This window comes from Fragaria vesca, linkage group LG2 (assembly GCF_000184155.1).
Source record: "Fragaria vesca subsp. vesca linkage group LG2, FraVesHawaii_1.0, whole genome shotgun sequence".
Classification (NCBI taxonomy): domain Eukaryota; kingdom Viridiplantae; phylum Streptophyta; class Magnoliopsida; order Rosales; family Rosaceae; genus Fragaria; species Fragaria vesca.
The window spans coordinates 33,069,754-33,092,167 of record NC_020492.1 but is presented as its reverse complement, the minus strand read 5'-3'; the positions used below and the strand labels follow the sequence as shown (position 1 = coordinate 33,092,167).

General features: G+C 38.6%; 3 protein-coding genes and 1 non-coding gene across 4 annotated transcripts; 2 read left to right on the top strand and 2 right to left on the bottom strand.

Moving 5' to 3' along the window:
• Positions 1–1,023: 1,023 nt before the first annotated feature.
• On the bottom strand, positions 1,024–3,140 carry LOC101297319 (probable WRKY transcription factor 40-like). Its single transcript, XM_004291906.1, has 5 exons — positions 2,828–3,140; positions 2,610–2,678; positions 2,079–2,486; positions 1,810–1,926; positions 1,024–1,693 (listed from the first exon to the last, which is right to left on the bottom strand). Exons 1-5 carry the CDS (start codon positions 2,930–2,932, stop codon positions 1,247–1,249), a joined length of 1,146 nt encoding a protein of 381 aa, XP_004291954.1. The 5' UTR covers positions 2,933–3,140; the 3' UTR covers positions 1,024–1,246.
• Positions 3,141–8,934: 5,794 nt separating this feature from the next.
• On the top strand, positions 8,935–14,897 carry LOC101293661 (B3 domain-containing protein Os01g0234100-like). Its single transcript, XM_004293195.1, has 8 exons — positions 8,935–9,082; positions 9,426–9,631; positions 12,814–12,909; positions 13,257–13,291; positions 13,394–13,535; positions 13,701–13,907; positions 14,126–14,174; positions 14,272–14,897. The coding sequence occupies exons 1-8, from the start codon at positions 8,935–8,937 to the stop codon at positions 14,895–14,897; spliced, it is 1,509 nt and encodes a 502-aa protein (XP_004293243.1).
• A 274-nt stretch (positions 14,898–15,171) lies between these two features.
• Positions 15,172–20,766, top strand: LOC101297031 (transcription initiation factor TFIID subunit 5-like). The gene is made up of 19 exons (XM_004291905.1): positions 15,172–15,382; positions 15,663–15,744; positions 15,843–15,921; positions 16,005–16,102; positions 16,193–16,249; positions 16,340–16,427; positions 16,505–16,614; positions 17,120–17,227; positions 17,336–17,487; positions 17,814–17,924; positions 18,015–18,084; positions 18,172–18,211; positions 18,726–18,890; positions 18,993–19,069; positions 19,250–19,366; positions 19,580–19,845; positions 19,957–20,052; positions 20,136–20,208; positions 20,307–20,766. Exons 1-19 carry the CDS (start codon positions 15,225–15,227, stop codon positions 20,358–20,360), a joined length of 2,001 nt encoding a protein of 666 aa, XP_004291953.1. The 5' UTR covers positions 15,172–15,224; the 3' UTR covers positions 20,361–20,766.
• A 108-nt stretch (positions 20,767–20,874) lies between these two features.
• Positions 20,875–20,958, bottom strand: TRNAL-CAA. Its single transcript has one exon. It is a non-coding gene; the product is annotated as a tRNA-Leu (tRNA).
• Positions 20,959–22,414: the final 1,456 nt, after the last annotated feature.

The following is a 22,414-nucleotide window of genomic DNA, read 5'->3' as shown; positions in this document are numbered from 1 at the left end:
TTTTGCGTTTTTCTTCTTAAGAATCTTAGGTATATGTTATTTCTTGTACTACAACAAGAGATTGTGAGTTTTAATATTGGTTTGTACATTCGGGATCAAACTTGTGTAACTAAGGCCACATTCAAAATAAAAAAACCACATTCAAAGTTTCGCACAGGGCCTCATATTCCACAGGACCGGCCCTGAGTTTCATCCCACGTTTTAAAAAGTAACCATCTCTATATGCTAACTAATAGTAAAAATATACACATGTAGGCCTGGTATTGGTAGATATACCTATTTTATTTACCAATATCATGTACCAACCAACTTATAATGATAGATAAAATCTTTTTACAAAACCAACGCCAAAGTTAGTAAACCAACTTAAATGGTATGATTGGTACTCGGTTGGTACAGTTGGTAATAGACATCTACCAAGTTTAGATTGTGGCCCAAAAACTGAAGTGTTAAATATAATTTGTGTACAAATATAATGGAATGATAGCTTTGGTCTGTTGGTATGTGATCATATTTTCCATCAAAGCAGTCATGGTTTCAAAACATACATTTTACCAAAATTTAAACATTTTATATTTTAATTGTATTTATATCTATAAGATGTTATAAATATAAAACAATACATATATTACAATAATGGCGACTTGTGCTGTAGTGGTTGACAGTGAGAGTTGTTTGGAAGAGGTTTAAAGTTCGAGTCTCACCTTCACAACAGATTCTTAACATTTTGTATTATTTATATATATAGGATGTTATAAATAAAAAATATGCATGTACCATAATGAAGGTGCCTTGTGCTTCAGTGGTTAGGAGCGAAGGTGCTTTGTAAGAGGTTAGAGATTCAATTCTCGTTTCCTACACCAAGTACCAACTATGTTATCAAGACCGGTACTGTACCAAGTAAGTCAGTTACTGAGTTTTTTATATACCTAGTTGGTATGGTTGGTTGGTTTCAACAGGGCCCAAATTACCAGCCCTACACATTCACACACACTCATTGCCAATCAGTGTATAGCTCCCATTCAAAGTACAAGACTATATATTTATATACGCAGATCGATCGAAGAACAGTTTACAACTCTTAAAGGTCGACATAGATATCATCAAAACACATAAACTTGAGAAAATTAACATGAGAAAGCCGGCCATATGGATCAGGGCTATGTTCGAAATCTACTAATACATATGGATCTCTAGCGCGCTCTAGCTTGTTAACTAGCTTTTTAATATACAGCAATTCGCGCGATCACCATTTTGGGATGGGAGGATGAGGTTGAGGCAGCTGGTCTAAAATGTTAAATCTTCCTGCAGAAATTGCAGCAGCAAGGGCAGTTGTAAAATTGGGATCTTTTGTCAACGAAGAAGCCATCTGTTGGACCAAAAGCTGTGGAAAATTAGTAGCCTTCTCATCATATTGATCATCGAAAGCTTCCCTTCCTTGATTTGGCTTGTGACCAAATGATGAACCTGGTTCTGTCGAGCTGTCAAGTACACATGACGACGACATAGACATAGTCGACACAGTACTAGTAGGACTTGAAGATGGTGATGATGATATCTTTGGTGCAAAAATATTACTGGAATGGCCTTGGTGATCTATTGTTATCACTTGAGGTCCGGCAGGGTGTATGTGGTTGTGTTCCCCTTCATATGTAGCCACCAAAAAGCATGGATTTTCCGCACTTTTCTGAACCTGATCGATTGGAGAAAATATCAAAGCAACAGTTAAGAATTGGTTTTCATACTTTCTTTTTGAATTTAAAGCTCGTCAAGCTCGATCTGCTACAAAATAGATAAATAAGTACAAACCTTCTTTTTAACTGGGCAAGATGGGGCAAAAGAGCACTTGTAGTAAGCCCTAGGAGAAGGATTATCTCTGGTTACCTTTTGACCGTATTTCCTCCATTGAAATCCATCCTTCACAATCTGCAAGTAATTAAATTACAGAATTAAACAAGCGAATCTATAACAAATCTAAGTTCTTAATTAGTGGAACGGATCGATGATTTCCAAATGTAATCAAGAACATGAACTGATGAACATAATTCTGTACGTTTAGGGGTAGCTCAATTACGTACCAAGCGCGTATCAGAGACATCACAGCGAACATAAGCCCTAGAAATCTTGAGGTTCATGTCACTCATCATCTCCTTGGGCCTTTTGTATGATTCTTCGTCACTAGAGCTGGTCTCTGCAGTACTTATTGTATTTGTACTAAATCCAATCATATTGACGTTATTGCAATAGTCTTGATGATCATTGCCTGGTGACTTTCTCTTCTTGGCCAAGCTGCAGGTATTTCCTGATGAGATCAACTCGTTTTCAGAGGGCAGCTGTTTGTTGGTCCTCAACTCCTTCACATGGGTTTCCAGAGCGTTGTAATTCTCGCATAGTACAGCTAACATCTGAGTCAGTTTCTTGTTTTCCAAAGTTATCCTGTTCAATTCCTCAGCCATTAACACAGTACCACCTGCACCTGCACCTGTCTGCTTCAAAATTCATAGAAACAGCATGCTTAAATAATTAGTATAACAATAATAATACATGAGACCGAATTGGAGAGCTAATTAACGAACAGCAATCTAATACTCGTGTTTAACTAAACTCACCTCTTGTTTCGGTGATCGTAGGTTGCTTTCAAATATAGCATATTCTCCTTCAAACTCTTCTACTTGTTTCTGATCGATGAACATCCAAGAAGATGAATAAGTAAAGGTATGTACGTAATTTAATTACAAGAGAATGAATAAGCTGAAAGACGTTCAACAGATGAGAAAATGATCTGAATATATGATCGAAAGCATTGATTAAGATGTATGGTACTCACAGTGAACATCGGCAAAGGAGGTTGATCTTGGTCCATGGCGTGGTGTGAGTCAACAGGAACAAGATTGAGGCCAAGAGAAGTGTTCACCCACTTTGAAGAATCCATCAACAGATGTGATTCCGATACTCTTGCCGGAGCTATATATATCTTTGCTGTTATCTTGAAGCTCTCCACTGAAACTTATTAACCTCGCGATCGCTCTCAGAACTGATCGATCTCGGGTGTAGGTGAGGAATGCATATATAAGCTTAGCTAGGTAGCTTGGGGATAAGAAGAGAGTGAGGGGCAAGCCTGGCTGATGATGATAAGTGATAACAAATTGAGAGAAACTAATTAAAGAATGGAAGGAGGGAAAACGCGAGGAAAGAGCGGCGATGGAGATGGTGTTGGACTGGATATGGGGAAGGAAGCCAATACTCAATTACATGCATCATGATGCATGTCGGTATTATATCGAAAGTCTTGGTAGTGATCAAGGTCAAGGTCAAGCCTGCCTCAACTTGCGACAAACAACTAGATAAAAAGGTACTGTGAGGCGATATGAATCAAGCTAGTGAGATTTAGTTGTTACATGTGCTGCACCGCATATATGAACGAATGAATGGTTGGCTACTTGGCTGCAGGGCCTCTCTTGACTCTCTTCACTAATTCGATATATAGGAAATAGATCCATCTAGAATATTATTGACTCGTCAAAAGCTAGCTACACAACATTGCACTCGATCGATCTGCTGACGGTGGCGGAACACGGTTTTGAAAGGTCTCGGACACCTAGCTGCTGCTGATTTCAACCTTCAACTGACCCTAGACTTTTTGCTAGCTACATATACACGTATGAATCTTCTCTCTTCTCTTCTTTTCTATGATCTGCATGCGCACCTTAATTATATTTCTATGTATGTAAAAATGCATATATATACACTAAATATTACGTACTACTGTCAAATGTGAACTGGCTGTATATTATTGACAGACTGAACTGCGCGCCGGAAATCGAAAATGTGACACCAGCTATGCTTGACGTCCCACCCTCTTCTATGTCGACCGGGCTGCTAATTACTCAGACACATAGTTTATATATGGAGTGACTGTTATCACTAGCCATGCAAATGATTTTGGTTCGAAAAAGACCTAGCTCTAGCTAGCTTGTAAGTATATATATAGTCTACATATTTAATTATATACTCTGATCAGTATATAAATTAATCTGATATGGCACAAGATTTTCCTAGCTATTTTGAGGGTCCCCAAGTGATTTAAAGTCGAGAGTGTATGCATATATTCTGATTAATTAAACCGATATATAATTTCGGTAATATATCATTTTCATCGTCACAAGACAAATGAATGATAGATGTTTAATATATCATATTGATTTATACATAGATCACGTCACATTTGCGGTCAATATATTTATATACCAGAAGAGTGTAGTTTCTTAGTCTTTTCTAAACGATCTTAGTCAAGTATCTAATTCAATAATATTCCAGGCGTGTGTGATCCGTGTATCAACTGATGACGTCTATCTACAACTGTTAATTATATATAGTATGTATTGAGACTTTGTACCTGTACATATATCAGTATAGATACAATCCATCTAATTATACATGCTGCGAGCGTTTATATAAACATAAACAATGTCTGTCTCACTTGTTAACTTAATTTCTTTCAAGTTTCCACGAAAGAGCTTCCCAGTATATAATTAGTAATTAGCTAGATCGACAATATATATGGAAATTAAGTTGGAAACTTGATCGTATATATGTATACTATAATATATGCATGTGAATCTAAGTTTGAATGCAAAGTTGATTATGTGAGATATGACCTAAGCAGTTAAGAAGTTATATGCATCATGCATATATGCTGATTAATATACAAGTTAAAACATCATATGGCAACACATTAATTTGCGGACAAAGACTTCATCGGTAAAACGTGTAATGTCTATCTTTTCACATTTAAAGAAAAAAATCATGGTTGAATCTTGGGCTATTTTTATACGTTGAGTTGGGCCCATGGAACCGATACACTTTACTGGATGTAGTCTGAAATCGAATGGATTGGGCCTATTTCGTGTTCTATAAAAACCAACTTAGGGACCTCAGAATCTAATCAGTAAAATTCAAGTGCGGAGTGATCGATCAGCTTCAAGCCTTCCAGAAGAGCATGTTCCATCAGGAAAATTCCTGCCAAGCCCATATGACATGTGATCCATTTATATGATCAGATACAAAAGAGCAAGTCTCCCATTTTTTCTTATACTAATGGAGTGAAGGAAATATGAAGTTTTTTTTTTATGAGACTACCTATGATACTGTGATGTATATCATATTTTTATTTTACATGTACTTGAACAAAAATTATAATGTTATGAATCAAATTACAACATTGAGAACAAATTTACCAAATTTATTTACACTATTTACATAAAGTTAAACAAAATTACAACTATGAGAACAATTTGTTCAAAAAGTTGTAAAATAGTTGTACATTTTGTAATTATAATTATTAGAACAAGATTACAAACAATACGACTCAATATTACCACTTTGACTACAAATATGTTGTCACATTTGTAAATATATGTATCACATACGGGGGTGAAAAGAAATATGTTGTCACATTTGTAAATATATGTATCACATACGGGTGAAAAGAAAGAAATATATGAATTAAGCCGCTGGCTAGTCAATTCAGACAAACAAATTTCGAATATGTGAAGGTGGTTTGAGAAGCCATCCCTTTCCCCGATCTCGACCTTGTTCGATCACTAAAAGGTGAAAACCCTCATCTTATCTTTTGCCGTGGAAGTACAGTAGTGCTGTGCTGTCCCAATAAGAGGTTAACATATATGCAATTGGCATCTATCAACTACTAGTCTCAAACGTTCAATCCCCTCGTTCCCCTAGCCTGGATCATTCTCCATTGCTCATAACGATCTCTACTACCCCGGCTAATACAGAACTTAGAGGATGAAAACATAAAAGATGGATCCAGTAGCTACACGAAAGTGCCAACGCTTGGCAGTTAGCAGCCTTAGCCTGCTAGCTTGATGAAATTTACAGCTAGCAGCCAAATGCAGCTGCTCGCATTTGCTCTGCCATATATATATCTTGGATATCAGCTAGCAATTACTCGATCTGGACCTCATAAAACATATATATCGTGAATGAATAATAATAATTCGATTAATTAGTGTGTTAGCCCCGGCCAGCTGCAGGCTGCAATTAGTTGCTTGCAATGCAATCTGTGTCTAATTATATGTGTACGTGGTGCCAATTAGAACAAACATGCATGCCCTCAAATTAATCATTATTCAGTATCGATTTTTTTTACCACTCTCTTTCTAATCGATCTATAAGTAGTAGTTTGCTCGCTGGACACGCGTTGAAAATCGTAGCCCCCAATTAAGATCAAGATGAAGACCAAGAAAGAATATATATGATTGTCGACAATGGATGGCACAACGTCTCTCTCTCTCAAGTTCTATGCCAACTACCAGCAACGGATGTTGGATCCCCGTATATGCACTTAACAATTAAATTTGTAGTTACTGTACTTAGAGCGTGCGATGTACAATCAAAGCACTCTGGTTTCCTCTATACTAGCTCCAAAATATATACACTTTCATTGAAAAGCTACCAGTCTCAGGATTAGGAGTGGACTATCAACTTAATTGGTTGGTCTGCCTCTTCCTCCTACAAATACATATTTCATTTTATTGGTTTTCTTCTTTGGGGTCTAAAATTAATGCATATGAATTCACTTCAAGTTGGAACCCGAGTTTCCCACCATATGTCATCCTGTGATTCCTATCTAGCTTCCACCGAATTCTTCAAAATGAGGATGCAATTGCAAACTACTGTAGCCAGCCTTTGAGAGAAGTAATATACATACAAAATGAGATATTCCAAGTGGATTGATGTTTGAGATATCACAAACCTACTAAGTGGATTTCAGTAGTCTGTATCATCGTAACAAAATCCGCCTTTTAACACTTGCTAGCTAGTTACTGATGGCCGGCCTCTCCCTTTGATTATGGCTGATTTGATTATCGGATTATTAGTAGCTTAATTTCAGCTACTGTTGATTACTTTTCAGTTCTTTTAGATAGAATCTCGGATTTGTAAGTCTCTAATACATCAGTTGGATGAATCATTCTAGAAAATCCAAAACTGGCCGGCACGGTCGGCGAAAACACTTCCAATTTTGCAACCCTAGCCGCTATGTAAGGATGTGGTTTGAATTCGTTAAGGTTTAGGAAAAGAGGAAGAAAGAATATGATACCAGCTGGTTCCTTGTATAAATTGCTATGAAATGAGGAGGGCAACTGGTACAACTGAACTTCCAAAAAATAACAGAAGAAACATTATCAGTTTGTCATCCTTCTAAGTTCTGCACTAGTTAAAAGTTGGAATGCTTAATTTAGCTGCTCGATCTAGCTTTCACAGATGTAAAACTTGCTCTGTTTTCCATCCCTAGCTCCCTTTCTGTTTGTATTCAAACCTCAGCATATGCTACTTAAGAAGTTGAGATGCTAATCAAGCACAAACTAAATATATACACGAAGAGCAAACCAAAAACAAAATGTAAAAACAGAATCAACTATAGTGAAAACAAATCCGAACCCCTAATCCGGGTTAGTCACTGTTTGTAATCATCATTCTTCACCATCGACTTTGTTACCGTCACCTTGCCAGGTCCAGACAATGTCTTTCAATGCTGGCCTAACATCTTCCTCACAAAACTTGGCGTACTCCAAAGTATCCCCGGCAGACTTGGAAAACTCGACCACCGCGACCTCCGGCGCCACCTCGAAGACCTCCGCGGTCACCGAAAGCCTCCCTTTCCGGCCTTCGTTTGGGCCTTGTAGCCTTAACTTGAAGTCCTTAACCGTCCCCACCTTGAAGCTCAATGCCTTGGCAGCATGCTCAATCTTGGCCATAATAGCCGCTGAGGAGCACTTGGAGGTGAACATGGTCCCTGCTTTTCTCTTGCTCTCAAACAAATTGGACAAATCGAATCCGGAAGACATGGATGAGATGAACTGGAACGCGTTGAAGAAGTTGGGCGACTGCGACTTGTGGTTGGCAGCATCAGCAGGAGCAGGGGCAGTAGAACCAAAATCTTCATCAAATGACTTGTCAGAGGAAGCAGGGGGAGGCGAAAAGGCGAGGGGGCGCGTGTAGCCTTTGCGGAACCAAGGCACGCGCATGATTTCAGGGATGGTGATACGGCGCTCAGGATCGGACACCAACAACTTGGAGACGAGGCGTTTGGCCTCGGTTGAGAACCAGGGCGGGCATTCGAATTCGGCCTTGAAAACCTTGCGGTACATCTTCATGATGTTCTCGTCTTGAAACGGAAGGAACCCCGCCAGCAACACGAACAGAATCACTCCGCACGACCATATATCAGTTTTCGAACCGTCGTAGCCTTTCTTCCTCAGGACCTCGGGCGCCACGTAAGCAGGGGTGCCACACTGCGTGTGTAAAAGGCCGTCGTTTCGGAGCTGCTCCGGGAGCGAGGAGAGCCCGAAGTCGGAGATTTTGAGGTCCCCGTTCTCGTCCAGGAGGAGATTCTCGGGCTTCAAGTCGCGGTGGGAGACTCCGCGGCTGTGGCAGAAATCGACGGCGCTGATCAATTGCTGGAAGTATTTGCGGGCTTGATCTTCTTTCAGCTTTCCCTTGGCGACTTTCGCGAACAGCTCGCCGCCTTTGACGTACTCCATGACGATGAAGATTTTGGTCTTGGTGGCCATGACCTCTTTGAGTTGGACGATGTTTGGGTGGCGGAGTAATCGGGTGGCGGAGATTTCGCGCTTGATCTGCTCCATCATGCCTTCCTTCTTAACCTGCTCTTTGCTTATCACTTTGATCGCCACGCTTTCGTTGGTCTCTATTTGTCTGCCGTAGTACACTTTGGCGAAGGTGCCTTTGCCCAGCAACCTTCCCGTCTCGTATTTGCCGAACAACACCGTCCTTTCCTCCATCGTTTCGATTCGATTCATTTCAATTCAATTCAGCCGAACAGGAATACTAGCTAACTGGGAGTGTGTTGGGTTAGGAGTACACTAGTGTATGGGAGGGATCCAAGATAGTATGGCAGAGAAACTGAGTCGTATTGGTTCCATTCAACGGTTAAATCAACAAAAGGCTGTGGGCAGTTATTGTTACAGGAAGGTGTTGATTGGGTGGTATAAAGGGTTGGGGGAGAGTGAAGGTTGGCTTGAAGCCATTGGCGCAGCTGGTAAGTTCGGGGTCGCACACAGAATGAGGAATAATATCGCATCGTTTTATGTGACTGTGAGGGTATGGTGGACGAATCACAAGCGGACACATTTTGGTTTAGTTTCATGTTTTTATTTTATGTTTGTGAGTGATTTTTGTGTCCCCTTATGAATTATTATTTGGATAGAAAGTCCTTGTTAATTGCTTAGTTTTTTGGTATCTTGCTCTTGTAGTCTTGTTTATGTAGTCCACAGTCTAATGCTTAGAACGAGGGTTAGAATTACATTAAACTGGTTAGTTTTGTGAGAATAGTTTGAAACATACGTGTTAATAACCTTTCGTTTCATCTGACGGTGCATTAGATGACGACGTTGTCGGACGAGATTTGATGGCCCCAATCGGTGGTCGTGTTGTACGTTGGTGGCGGTGGAAGAAGAGAGTTATTAGGCTGATTAGGAAGACAGATCGAGAGTTGTTGGCATGCTTGGGTGCGGCGAGCACTGTTATGTCGTCGAGAGAGCGGGTTTGGAGGTGTTTTTGGAGTGGCGATGAGGACATGCTGGTGAAGGTATATGGTCGAATCAATCTGATATGAGTTAGGCCTTGCAGTTGCTTATTATTGCAGCTCTTGAAGGGAGGGTGCCCTGATTTTTCCCGTGGCGATGAGAATAGTGGAGCTCTTGCCTGCGAGTAGGTGGTAGGGCGGGAATCAAATTTGTCAACCAGCAAATTTGATGACCACCGTGACCATCAAATCATAACCACTCATACATATATATATATATATATATATATCTCTCTCTCTTCTTTCTTTATTTTCTTTATTGGATGGTCATTACTGCTGATCATCAAATTTGCTGGTTGGCAAATTTGATTCCGACAAGGCGGCGGTTTTTGGAACATTATTGATCGGTTCTTCTCCACTTTAACTATACTGTCAATCATTCTCTTTAATTTTCATACATAAATAAGTACAAACATTAGGAATATAAGTGAACCGAAGGCCATTCACTTTGTTTGTTACAACTTGCAAGTAACAAATATTTGTGATTATGCTTACGGAATGGTGATACTCCTTGCATAGTCCGCGGATATTTGTACAGCGCGAGTTATAAAATAAAATTCAAACAGGTTGCCGACCTCAACAAACTTAGTCTTGCAAGTTGTGAAGGTCAAACTCAGAGAGTCGTGAGTGTAGCACATATAAGCAACAGTGATGTGTTCCACAAGTTCTCAATTCATTCACTTTTGAAAATGGGATCAACGTCTAAGTGAGGCAACCATGTACATAGGAAAACGAAATTATGAAGGGTGTTACTAGATGTACCCAGCAAACTTCTTAATAGACCTAGCAATTAAAAATTATCCTGTATTTTCCAGTTTTGCCCTTGTTATAATAAACCCAGCAAACATCATCTCTAACACCACGTTGAGACCAGAAAGAGAACTAATACGGGGGAGAAAATCATGAGGAGCTTTCCCATGATCTAAGTATAAAATCTTGAGAAGATTTGATATACGGGATATCGGAACCGATTGCCTTACAAAAAAAAAAATTCCAATTCAATGATCATCCCATTACATATATCTCACCCATATCAATACAGGTATGGAACTTCGATCATCTTAAAACATATAATTGTATAATATATTTCAGGTAATGGAGAAGAAGAACAAAATCGGCTAAAAGTCTCTTAATCAAAGATTGACACTGCAGATGAATAGATGACTACGCAATTAATCACAAAATTTCAATTCAACTCAAAGGCTCAAAGCAAAGCAACGATAAGATGGTATGACCCAGATCCCACTTTAGCCTCCTAAATAGGATGTTGTGTTTGCGCAGTCGTTGCCACATCTCTTCTTCTTAATTTAATGCATATGATCCGACTCTAAGAGAAGAATTTGTGTTTGTTTGGTTTATTATAACAAGGGCAAAACTGGAAAATACATGATAATTTTTAATTGCTGGGTCTACTAAATAGTTTGCTGGGTACATCTAGCAACACCCAATTATGAACCATGTATAATATTCTGATTTCTAGACCCAGTCAAAGTCTTTTACTTATTTTTTTCCAGAATGATATCCAATCAAGAGAGTGGATGATAAATATCTTGATACTAATAATTTCTTAAATGATATGAAAAAACGAACACAATTTTCTTAACTAGAAAGGACAAAATCAAATCAAGTGCTATTGGTTGGTTACATAAACATTTTTTTTTTTAAGATGTATTGGTTTCTTATATATTATAAGATGGATATATAATTATATACAGAATTCACTTTTTTTCTGTAGTGGTTTCCTCAGTTTCTGCAAAAAATGGATATGATTAAAGGAAAGATGTAGAGAGAGCGATTGGAATGGATCGAATCGTACAAAGAGGATCGAAGTACGTCCTGGTAAGAATATTTGTTCGTAGCTAGCTAGGTTACTCTTGCTGGTGGGATCGGAGTTGAAGGGATAAGAATTCTAGAAGATTCACGATCGATCACTAGAAATGATATGATTGAGTATTTGAGTTGAGAATTCTGGAGATAGTCGACGTGCGCGTAATGGTGGTTAAGGGTGGGTCGTTTTTGTCTAGCACTTAGCTGCAATCATGACATCTCTAATAGCTAGTTAGGTTAACTTGGTTCATCCAACGGTTGCAAACCTTAATCCGGAATAACACCAGACCAATTGCATTCGATGGGCGACTTAATACATACAAACGAGTTTGGGGTCCCATAATCACATGTGACGACGTGCTTTTCAAACTTGGAATTATACCGGAACACCTTGCAGCCTACCTAGCTCTTGTCTTTCTTCTTCCTTTTTCTATATATATATATATATATATATATGGTGCTGGGTTTAAATTCATTTTGCCACATTTGCAAGTAAAGCCAACAACCCAACTACAATAAGAGAGAATTATTTAGCGGTGTATATAAATAAGGATTACATGATGCGCGCAGGCAGGCGGGCATCAGTGGATCGAAGCCTGGAGAGGGGCCTAATAATACAAACCCGACCCCATGAACACACCAAACCCTAGTTCATATATATATATATATTTATATTGATTCTCCAACTCGCCTCACACCCAATTCAAAACCAATTACCGTCATTATTTGTTCCATATATTTAAGAGAACTTAATACAAACGTGACTACTTCAACCATCAATCACATATCAATCTGTCGACTGAATATAATGCATGATTTGATGAATGTAACCATTATTATTTCTTCCAAATGCTCCATATACAATGCAGTTTTTTTCGATAATAATTACTGAATCGTGAATAACAATAAGTTACTCAATAAAATCAAAAGACACCACACAATTGAAAATTCAAAAAGCTAGACATATAGATCGAATTGGCATCAAACAGGGATATATAGCTTGGTGATAAGATCAGATCAGATCAGAGTCCTCTAAACTTGGGATACAACGTACACTATCGACATCCATAACCATAAGCACGTACGACCCTGATCAATTTATCCGTACGTGCATACCGCCATAACCCTATGATCGCAAATACACGTTCCTCCAATCTCTCTCCACTTTCCATAAAATTTTGCAAACAAGAAGGTTGAATCTAATCAAAGATTCCACTTCTCCAATTTTAGCTAGTCTTCTAGCCGTTGTATGTGTTTTTGAATCCAAAATCTCATCGTCTCTCGATTGGTACATGTATATATACATCACCTCGCTCGCTCTCTATGCTCATACACCCTTCAAACTTTATTCGCTGCAGATCAGCGAGAAACCAAGTAAACAGAAAGACGGTCTTCATTTTCCTCTATTCAGAGATTCAGAGACTACGACATCAATGGCAAAGAAAAGCTCCAAGGTAGTTCTGTTTCAGCTTATAATCGTATATTTGTATTGGTTTGGTTGTTTACACAGTGTACTGATCCACTATTTTATCAGGCTAAGATCGCTAAGTGGGGGATACTCTCAAAAAAACAAGAGAATAAACAGATACACAAAGTGAGAAGTAGTTGTGGCTTCATGCATGCTAGCATTGTTCTTTTATAACTATCTACTTCACACTTCTCTCTCTCTCTCTCTCTCTCTCTCTCTCTCTCTCTTTTTGGCCTCTTTTCTTTTGAATTCTAGGTAGCAGTTATTTTAATTGATGGTGGTTGATGGTTCATTTTTTTTTTCTTTGTCATTCAATTCTTAACTTCTGGATAGGTGGCCTGTGGAAGTTCAAAGAAGGCAGCTCGAAGGTAAGTGAATTATACTTTGTTCTGCCTTAAGTAGTGTTATAATGTGAGAAAAGTAACAATGTACTGCCAATTAATCTAACTTTCACAAACTAATCGTCATAGGCCGGAACGATTAAAGCCATCCCCATCTCAGAAATCATTACTTCTGGAAAAAGCAAATGACATTGCCGATCAACTGCCATTGAAATATCCTAATTTTGTAAAGGTTATGCTTCCCTCCCATGTCTCTGGAGGCTTCTGGCTGGTAATCTCTCTGATCACTCTCTCTTCACAGTTCACAGTAGTTATTGTATTTTACTCTTGTACAATTTATCAGTTATATCTATATATCAAGGTGATTAATATTAAGTAGCTAGATATATAGTAGTAGTGTATGTGACCCTAACAAGGATTTTGGGTTGGCATATAGGGTCTTCCAGCCAGATTCTGCCAAAAACATATGGAGTCGAGCGACCAGGATATTACCTTAGAAGATGAAGATGGAGAAAAATTCACAACCAAGTATCTCGCTGGAAAGATGGGGCTGAGTGCTGGATGGAGAGGGTTTTCCTTGAAACACCGTCTGGTTCAGGGATACGTATTAGTCTTTCACAAAGTGGAGACTCAAAAGTTCAAGGTAACAATATGATTCGGTCCTTACTTAAATTGCTTATTTCCTTTTATTGATCGTTGTATATTGTTTGATTTTGACTGGATCATTGTGATACATGTAGTTAGATATAATACAAAAATTTTTCATTATTGCTCTGTGATCATGGCTTTATGTAAGTAATAAGAACCATATACGTTGAGATACATAAGAACCAGTAACTGTTTTGCTGCTTACTTGTGTAGGTTTATATATGTAAACCAAACACTACAAAACAGGTGAAGTTCGCTGCTGGTAAGTCTGTTGATAACTGGTTTGACAGTCTTAAGTTATATGAGACGCACCGTACGTTTTGTAACCTTGTATCATTAACCTAATTCCGATCGTGCAGATGTATCTCAAACGGCAGTAAACGACACTCAAATGGCGGTCGACACTCAAACCACAGCCTTCAATAGTCCAACGTCATCGGAACTTTCTGAAGATTTATTGTACATTATGGGAGATCATGATGAGGGCAGTACAGAGGGTGGAGATGTATCCAGTTATATTGACGGTTTTGAAGATAACAGTGATTGTGTTCTTTTGGAAAGACCTGGGCTTCCGGAGTCTGCAGCCACTCCTTTCAAAGAAGTGACATGCTTTGATACGTTTAAGGTGATGTTCAATGGCCGGAACATTAATTCCCAGATTCCCAAAGTCGTCTTGAAGAAGTATTATGAACTCTGCAGCAGTCAAAGCTCGCACCTGCATCAACATGTTGTGGAGTCTCTTAACAGCCATCTGGTTGTTGGACTGATAACTGAGACGGTTAACATTGCAGATGCAGTTAAGTCGTGCAAGATTACTACCAAGGAGTGTGAGTTTCAGACATGGGAAAAGACCTTGGAAGCCTCTGAGATCTTAGGCATGAATGTCGGCTTCCTGCGCATCCGAGTGAGGAGGCTTGCGAGTCTTGCAGCAGAGTCACTGCAGGTTGCTGCAAGTTTCAAAAAAGTGACAAATGTGCCTTGGTGATCAATCACAAACTTGTTTTTATTTTATTTTTTAGCACATTTATTTACGTGTAGACAGAATTTTTCTGGTTTTGTTAATGAAATCTCCATTTCCATTTCCTAATCTCATTCTCTAACCTAACTTACGGTCATCAAGCTTGACATGATGATTTGAATATAAAACGTAAAATTTGAACAGCAGTTAATGAAAAAGCCCAAACTATGGTAAGCCCAAGCCCATCATCTCTTGTCGAATTTCTGATTTACATACATAAAAGAAAGACGGGGGAGTTGGAGATCGAAGAGTGAGTGAGTTGCTGGGTTTTGTAGAGAAAGAAAGAAAGAAAGAATGGAGGAGGAGAAGATTCAGAAATTCATTCAGGACTATTTCAAGAATAGAGGGCTCAAGTTGCCAGAAGAACTTCAGCAATCATCCACCAACACTGTTTCCTCCCCCGTCTCTCAATTCGACCCCGACGTCGTCAGGCAAATCCTCGCCTTCTCCCAGTGAGTCTCTCTCTTTCTCTCTCATTCTGGGGGATTGGGTCATAGTTTTATACTAGGATTTATCGATTGAGGAATTATAGTTTCCTTGTAGGTTTATGTATGTTAGGTTACGCCTCCTCGTCTCAATAATAAGCTTCCTTGTTCTAAAGCTTCTTAAAACAACAACATTGTCACCAATTGGATTTCGAAGCTGAATCCTCTTCCGTAGGAGCATCAACTTTGCAACAACTCTGACATACTCAAGTCTTGTTGTCACTAATGATGTTGTTTTGTTTTTCAGATTTCAGGATGGTCCTGCTCGTTACCAAGATGAATATGCCAGGTTGAGGTCATGGACTTATACTTCTCTAGATTTGTACAGGGTAAACTGATCTTTTCATTTCTTGCTTTTACTTGCGGTACAGTTCAATGTTTTTGTGTTTCTTTTACTTCTTAAATAACGTTAATTATTTGTATGCAGCATGAGTTGCTCCGTGTTCTTTACCCAGTATTTATTCATTGTTTCATGGACCTTGTTGCTAAGGGTCATATTCAAGAAGGTGCGACTAAATGGGTGCATAAATGGTCCGTCATTTTTTTTTTCCCCCTTTAATACTTACATGACCATTGTGGATATTACCAGCTCGGACATTTTTCAATAGCTTCCGCGAAGACCATGAAATGATGCACCTACGAGATCTACAGAAGTTGGAAGGAGTTCTTTCTCCCTCTCATTTGGAGGTGTTTCTTCTCGAACAATCATCGTTGCATTTATGTTTCAAGAGTTTATCAACACCATAAATGATCACTCACAGTTCTGTTGTTATTCAGGAGATGGAATTTGCTCATTCTCTTAGGCAGAGCAAAGTGAACATCAAGATATGTCAGGTAACTTTCTGGTTCTTTTTAGTTCTTTTGGGTATGTGTGACTGTATAGAGCTCAACCATCTTCTTATTTTTGGTCAATTGTCCTTCCAGTACTCCTATGAGCTTCTGCTGCAGTTCTTGCACAAGTCACAGTCCACCACAATGCTTGGGATTATCAATGAGCATATTAATTTCCAAGGTATATCTGTTTGAATGCAACCGATACGTTTTTATGATGGATTTCTGAATCTATGTGTGTTCTTTTTGGTTTTGCAGTTTCTCCTGGACAACCCAGCTCAATTACTGATGATGCGGAGGCTGTAACACTTATGGGAGGCAGCCAGGAGTCGGCTAATCAAATAAACCAGAAGGAAATTCATTGGGGGGTTAGTAATGCTGCTGAGTAGTATATTGTACATGTCGTTTTCCTTGTGCCTACATGAGTGCCTCTGCTCAATTTGAAGAATCAAAACTTCTTTTAACAAGTTGCATAAAGGAATACTTTAGTTGCATGTTAACAGTATCTCTTGCTCTATAACAGAGTAGTTATGTAGGGGAAGTGCTAGGATTTGTTGTTAAATTGAAGCAACATCTATGGTTAAGCTAGAACGGTAGCTTTTTCAGTTTATGTGTAAGGTATGTAATTAATTAAGCACTGATAGAAAAATTTGCATTTGGCAGTTAGATTGCTTTGCTAAAGATTTCCTGAAAAGTTTCCTTGCATGAAGCTTCCGGATTTTATATTGTAGCTAACGATTTCTACACTTATAAGCTCTGTGCTAGTCGGGTTTGTGTTTGTCTGGTTTGTTATCTTGAGTTTGCATGCAGAGATACACTTATATATTCCGTTTAGTTGCTGGAATTTGACTGTCAGTCCTACGTTTTATATAGTTGCTTGAAGATTCCTTGGAAGAACGCTTGGAAAAGGTTGGCGGAATGGCTTTAGATTCTGAAAGAGCAGAAGGGGAAACCAAAGAAGGGGAGGGTGATGAAAATAAGGTTGAAATACAATTCCATAGCTTCAGAAATATTAGTGTTCTGAGTAATATGGTTACAACTTTGACATTTGATTGTGATGATATCTTGTCTTTATTTTTATGAATACAGAAAAAATCAATTGAAGGTGGTAAACAGGGTGCTTCTATCAAAAAGCAAAAAAAGGACAAGGCTGTTAGTGCAACAATGAAAAGTGCACGCCCTGAGGCAACCCCTGTACCTACTGCACCACGAGTCAAACCAGAACTTACTTTGCCAGTAATGTAGTTTCTGGAATCCTCTTTCTATGTTACTTTTTCTTGTTTTTGGTGTCTTCCCTCTTCGCTCTCTTAAGATTTTGCAAGTGCCAAGATATTGGTGGTTCTAATCTGTTTAAATGGATCTAATAAAAGTCGAATACCGTATAACTTGAGGTTAATTTGTGTGAATTGCACCCTATAGTAGAAGCAAGTTATGAATTACTGCGTTCTTGATAATTTTAAGATGGCCTTTCTGTATGGCTTTGGATTGACAGTCTGGGTATAATAACTGGTGGTTCATTTTGGGTTCTGGTGCATTTTATGGATTGATTTTTTCCCGATTGTGTCAGTCCAACAGAAGTTGAACAGTCTATTCTTGAGGACTTGAGAAACCGTGTACAGTTGAGTAGTGCTGCGCTGCCATCTGTCAGCTTTTATACATTTATCAACACACACAATGGGTAATGTCCTCGACTTTCCCTTTCCAATGATGATTTGTAGTGTTTGATTCTAATTTCCGCTACTTATCTTTTTGCTGAACAATTTGCTAGTTTGAACTGTTCATCTATTTCCCATGATGGATCCCTGGTTGCTGGTGGATTTTCTGACTCGTCGCTGAAGGTTTCATCTTATCTTTATACTTGCATATTTTTCACCTTGTCCTAATGTCCTTCACCCAAGGGCTAACATTTAAGCATTCATCAACAGGTCTGGGATATGGCAAAGATTGGGCAACAGTCTGTTGGTTGTAAGTCATTATAAACCTCTGTTTTATCTGATATTACTGGAATACTTCTGCTTTCATCATGCTGATGCTTTCAGCCTTTTCCAATATATTCCAAAATTTAACCACGTGCAATTCCTTGTTTTTGAAATTTGCAAATGCCATCTAAACCATACTTAAGTGCTTCTGCTTGGTACTTGGTGGTATAGCATTATACATCTACTTCAGTTAAATTATCAAGAATAGAGAAATTGCAAGATCATATATGAAAAGTGACCAATTATAGTTTCAAGATTGTGGAGGAAGTAGTTTCAGTTAATCCTTTACTGTGTTTTGTGTTTTTGTTGTCTAATTTCTTCTTTATTACCTACAATGTGGTCATGATTTTCCTGGTTTGTCATAGGAGAATTGGTCGTAAACAGATTGATACGTCTTTGAAAGTGTGTCCCCGCTAATTTTACTTGTGGATGTTTGTTTTCTGCTCACTGCTCAGATACTGTGGTTGACTATAAATTTATATTAAAAATGCTTGTCTCAGCAGATCTGCAGGGTGAAAATGGCACGGCTTCAAGTGAACAAGTTGCTGGCTCAAATGGCGGGAAAAGACCATACACATTGTTTCAGGGTCATTCAGGGCCAGTTTATTCTGCCACTTTCAATCCTCTTGGTGATTTTATACTTTCCTCTTCAGCAGACTCAACTAGTACGTTGACCTAAACCATTTTCTCTGTGAGTTTTGTATTGTGTTTCATATATTCCACTGAGCTTGTTTATATCAGTAACAAACTAAATTGCTGCACTGCAGTTCGGTTGTGGAGCACAAACCTTAATGCTAATCTTGTTTGCTACAAGGGTCATAATTACCCTGTATGGGATGTTCAGGTACATTTGCTTGGCTGAATCGTTTAGAAACAACTTTCTGTAATGCATCTTCTTGTTTTTATCTCCTCTTTGTTTGAAGGCACTATATTTTTCGGACTTCTTTACTCCAACATTTTTCAATATTCTAGTTTTCAGTCTTTTTAATTGTGCTCTAACATGGTAGCCTCTCTGCTGGTGCAGTTTAGCCCTGTAGGTCATTATTTTGCCAGTGCTTCACATGATAGAACAGCAAGAATTTGGTCTATGGATAGAATACAGCCTTTGAGAATAATGGCGGGGCACTTATCTGATGTTGATGTCAGTAATCTCTCTCTCTCTCTCTCTCTCTCTCTCTCTCTCTCTCTGCATGCTTTATCTCATGCTTTGCAGGTTTAATTTTCTTTTTTAAAGCCTTTTAATATTAGTGATCAATTGTGTTCTGGGAGTATAGATGTTTGAACAGGAATTGATTATTCCTTGTGTTGCGAACCTTCAAAACCTAATCTAATGGGTTGAAAATTGATATTTTAGTGTGTACAATGGCATTCCAACTGCAACTACATTGCAACTGGTTCTAGTGACAAAACAGTTAGATTATGGGATGTACAGAGTGGAGAGTGTGTCCGAATATTCATTGGCCACAGGAGTATGATTTTATCTCTCGCAATGTCACCTGATGGTCGGTATATGGCTTCGGGTGATGAAGACGGCTCAATCATGATGTGGGATCTTTCAACTGGCCGCTGCGTTACACCTTTGATGGGTCATACATCATGCGTATGGACACTGGCTTTCAGGTAGATATTCAATTTTCTTTTCAATTTGCTATGAATGGAAATTATTTAGGTTGGTGTACAACTAACTGTACATGTATTATCTCTAAAATATTCTCTTGTTGTAAATTAAAGTGGTGAAGGTTCACTCCTTGCTTCTGGCTCTGCTGATTGCACGGTAAAATTATGGGACATAACTGCAAGTACAAAGTTGCCAAAAGCTGAAGAAAAGTGAGTGTATTTCTCAAATATTCTTCCTTTTCTCTGATACTCCTTCCTTAAAGAAGTGTTTAACTAATGGCTTGGATCAGCAGAAGTGGAAGTGCTAGCAGACTGAGGTCATTGAAGACTTTACCAACCAAGAGTACGCCTGTCTACTCCTTACGGGTAAATGCAAAATTTGTGAATAGCTATAGCTTCTCTTTCTTCATTTCTTGGTTAATGGTTGAAGGATGAGTTATGTTCGACTTTTGTTGTGGATGCAGTTTTCTCGAAGGAATCTTCTGTTTGCAGCCGGGGTCCTTTCAAAAAGTGTATGAGTACACTCCCTACAGGCTTGATCTAATTTGACGGATGCCCGCCTAAATTTGCATTGCTCTGCAGTTCTGCAACACCACACCACAAGAAACTCTTTATCTCTCCTTCCTTCTGTAATCATTACTGCACCTAGCAGAGCAAAAGATAATGCGAGACCCTTGGTTCTTTTGTTTTGTTCTGTTTTATGATTATATCCAAGCTTGTATTTTCTCCTTGTATGGTGCCTTTTAATATGAAGGTTTTCATGGCTGCGTCGTAGTGTCATGGTTCCTCTATCAGTCTAATCTATGGAAAACAAAGTCAGCAAACCTTTGGACTAGTCATAGGACTCATGTTCTGTTCATATCACACCCAAACTCTTGACCAAAGTTCTATGGTGGCATCATATTTATGATGATAATAATTTCTAAGACCATGGTTTCTTATCAATAATTGTGCTTAGAATACATGATTTATGAGTCCGATTTCCATGATATATGAACTAAAAAAAGAAAAAAAGAAGGAAAATAAAATTTATGTCAGAAGTGGGATTTGAACCCACGCCCTCGTTAGAGGACCAGAACTTGAGTCTGGCGCCTTAGACCACTCGGCCATCCTGACTGACAATGACATTCCCTTACAATCACATTTATAATAATAACACCCAATTGTGACGGTTGAAGCATTTCCGTTCACTACGATCCTTTGTATCCTTACAATTAAGAACATGTTGGGTTAACCACGGGAACTTCATACCCCACTTCATAGTTCGAACACTAGTATTGCTTAAAGTAATTGCTAAATTATAAACGTGATCATGAGCGGAGCTGTAATATTTTTTTGGCTGTTTAGGCGCCCGACGGTTAGTCCTTAGGCTTAGGAAGCATTTGAGATACCGTGATAGGAAACATCTGAGATACCGCGAACAATCCGAAATGAGGGTGTACAAAAAAAAAAAAAAAACATGTTGGGTTGAGAAGAACCAACGATCCGTCACTTCGTAAACTTGCAGCATCTGCTATTATCACAATCAAAAGCTTTGTCTCTAATAAAATTTGCTGGTCCAAGAAACAAACAGAAAAGAAAAGCAAGGATGGATTCTAATTTTACAAAAAAAGCACTGAAGCACTGATGGATTACTGGGTTCTTCACACCGCCAGCTCCAGGCGACAAAACAAGAATGTTCTCATCGGGAAAACACCAACGGTGGATCACTTTTCAAATTTCTGCTGATGGTGAAGTAGCCAACAATTTCACCCAGCGACAACATTACGTACTTGATCTTAGACATTGACAGATAAATGATAAATCATTTGCTCTTTATGCACAAGTACATTGAGAGTTTCAGATACTATGGAATAAATCCATGAGTGAATAAACAACGAAATATCTCTAGAATTATTTGTCAAGAAGAGAGCCAGAACCACCAATGGCTTTGGCCATGCATGCTTGAATCTGGTCAGTTCTTTCAAAACGCTCAACTTGTGATTTTTTTTCACAATATTACAAGTACAACTCGGTAATTCTCTCAAAAAAAAATCTAAGACATAAATAAATGCAAATATCTACCACTTCCTTTGTGGCCAACTAATTAAACAGATACAATTGCAAAATCCATACTGTTGATCAGTGCAAAGATTGTATAATATGTTTCTCAATGAGAATATATATCCTTACCCGATCGAGATCACATGTAACATGTATGAAGCTGCAGGACTTGGCATGGATACAGAGACAGATATCTTTGGACTTCGTCAGTAATGATATAATCACCTTACTGACAGACCAGTATACTGTATAATTGGCAGAAAACAGAAAATGACATAATTTAAGTAATAGCACAGCCAAGAAAGAAAGAAACAAGGAAAGATTAACAGCCTAGCTATGTGCGTGCCTATGGCTGCCTTGCACTATAAGTTCTTTGCTTTTATGGAGTACTTGACTTCTTTTTGGCTGTAGGAGTACATGACTTTGCAACAGACCTTACCAAATAAAAAATAAAATTAAAAGCTTACTGATAAAACTCAAGTCTAATCATTCCATAATTTCTCTCACAAGCATCGACTGAATTCAACAA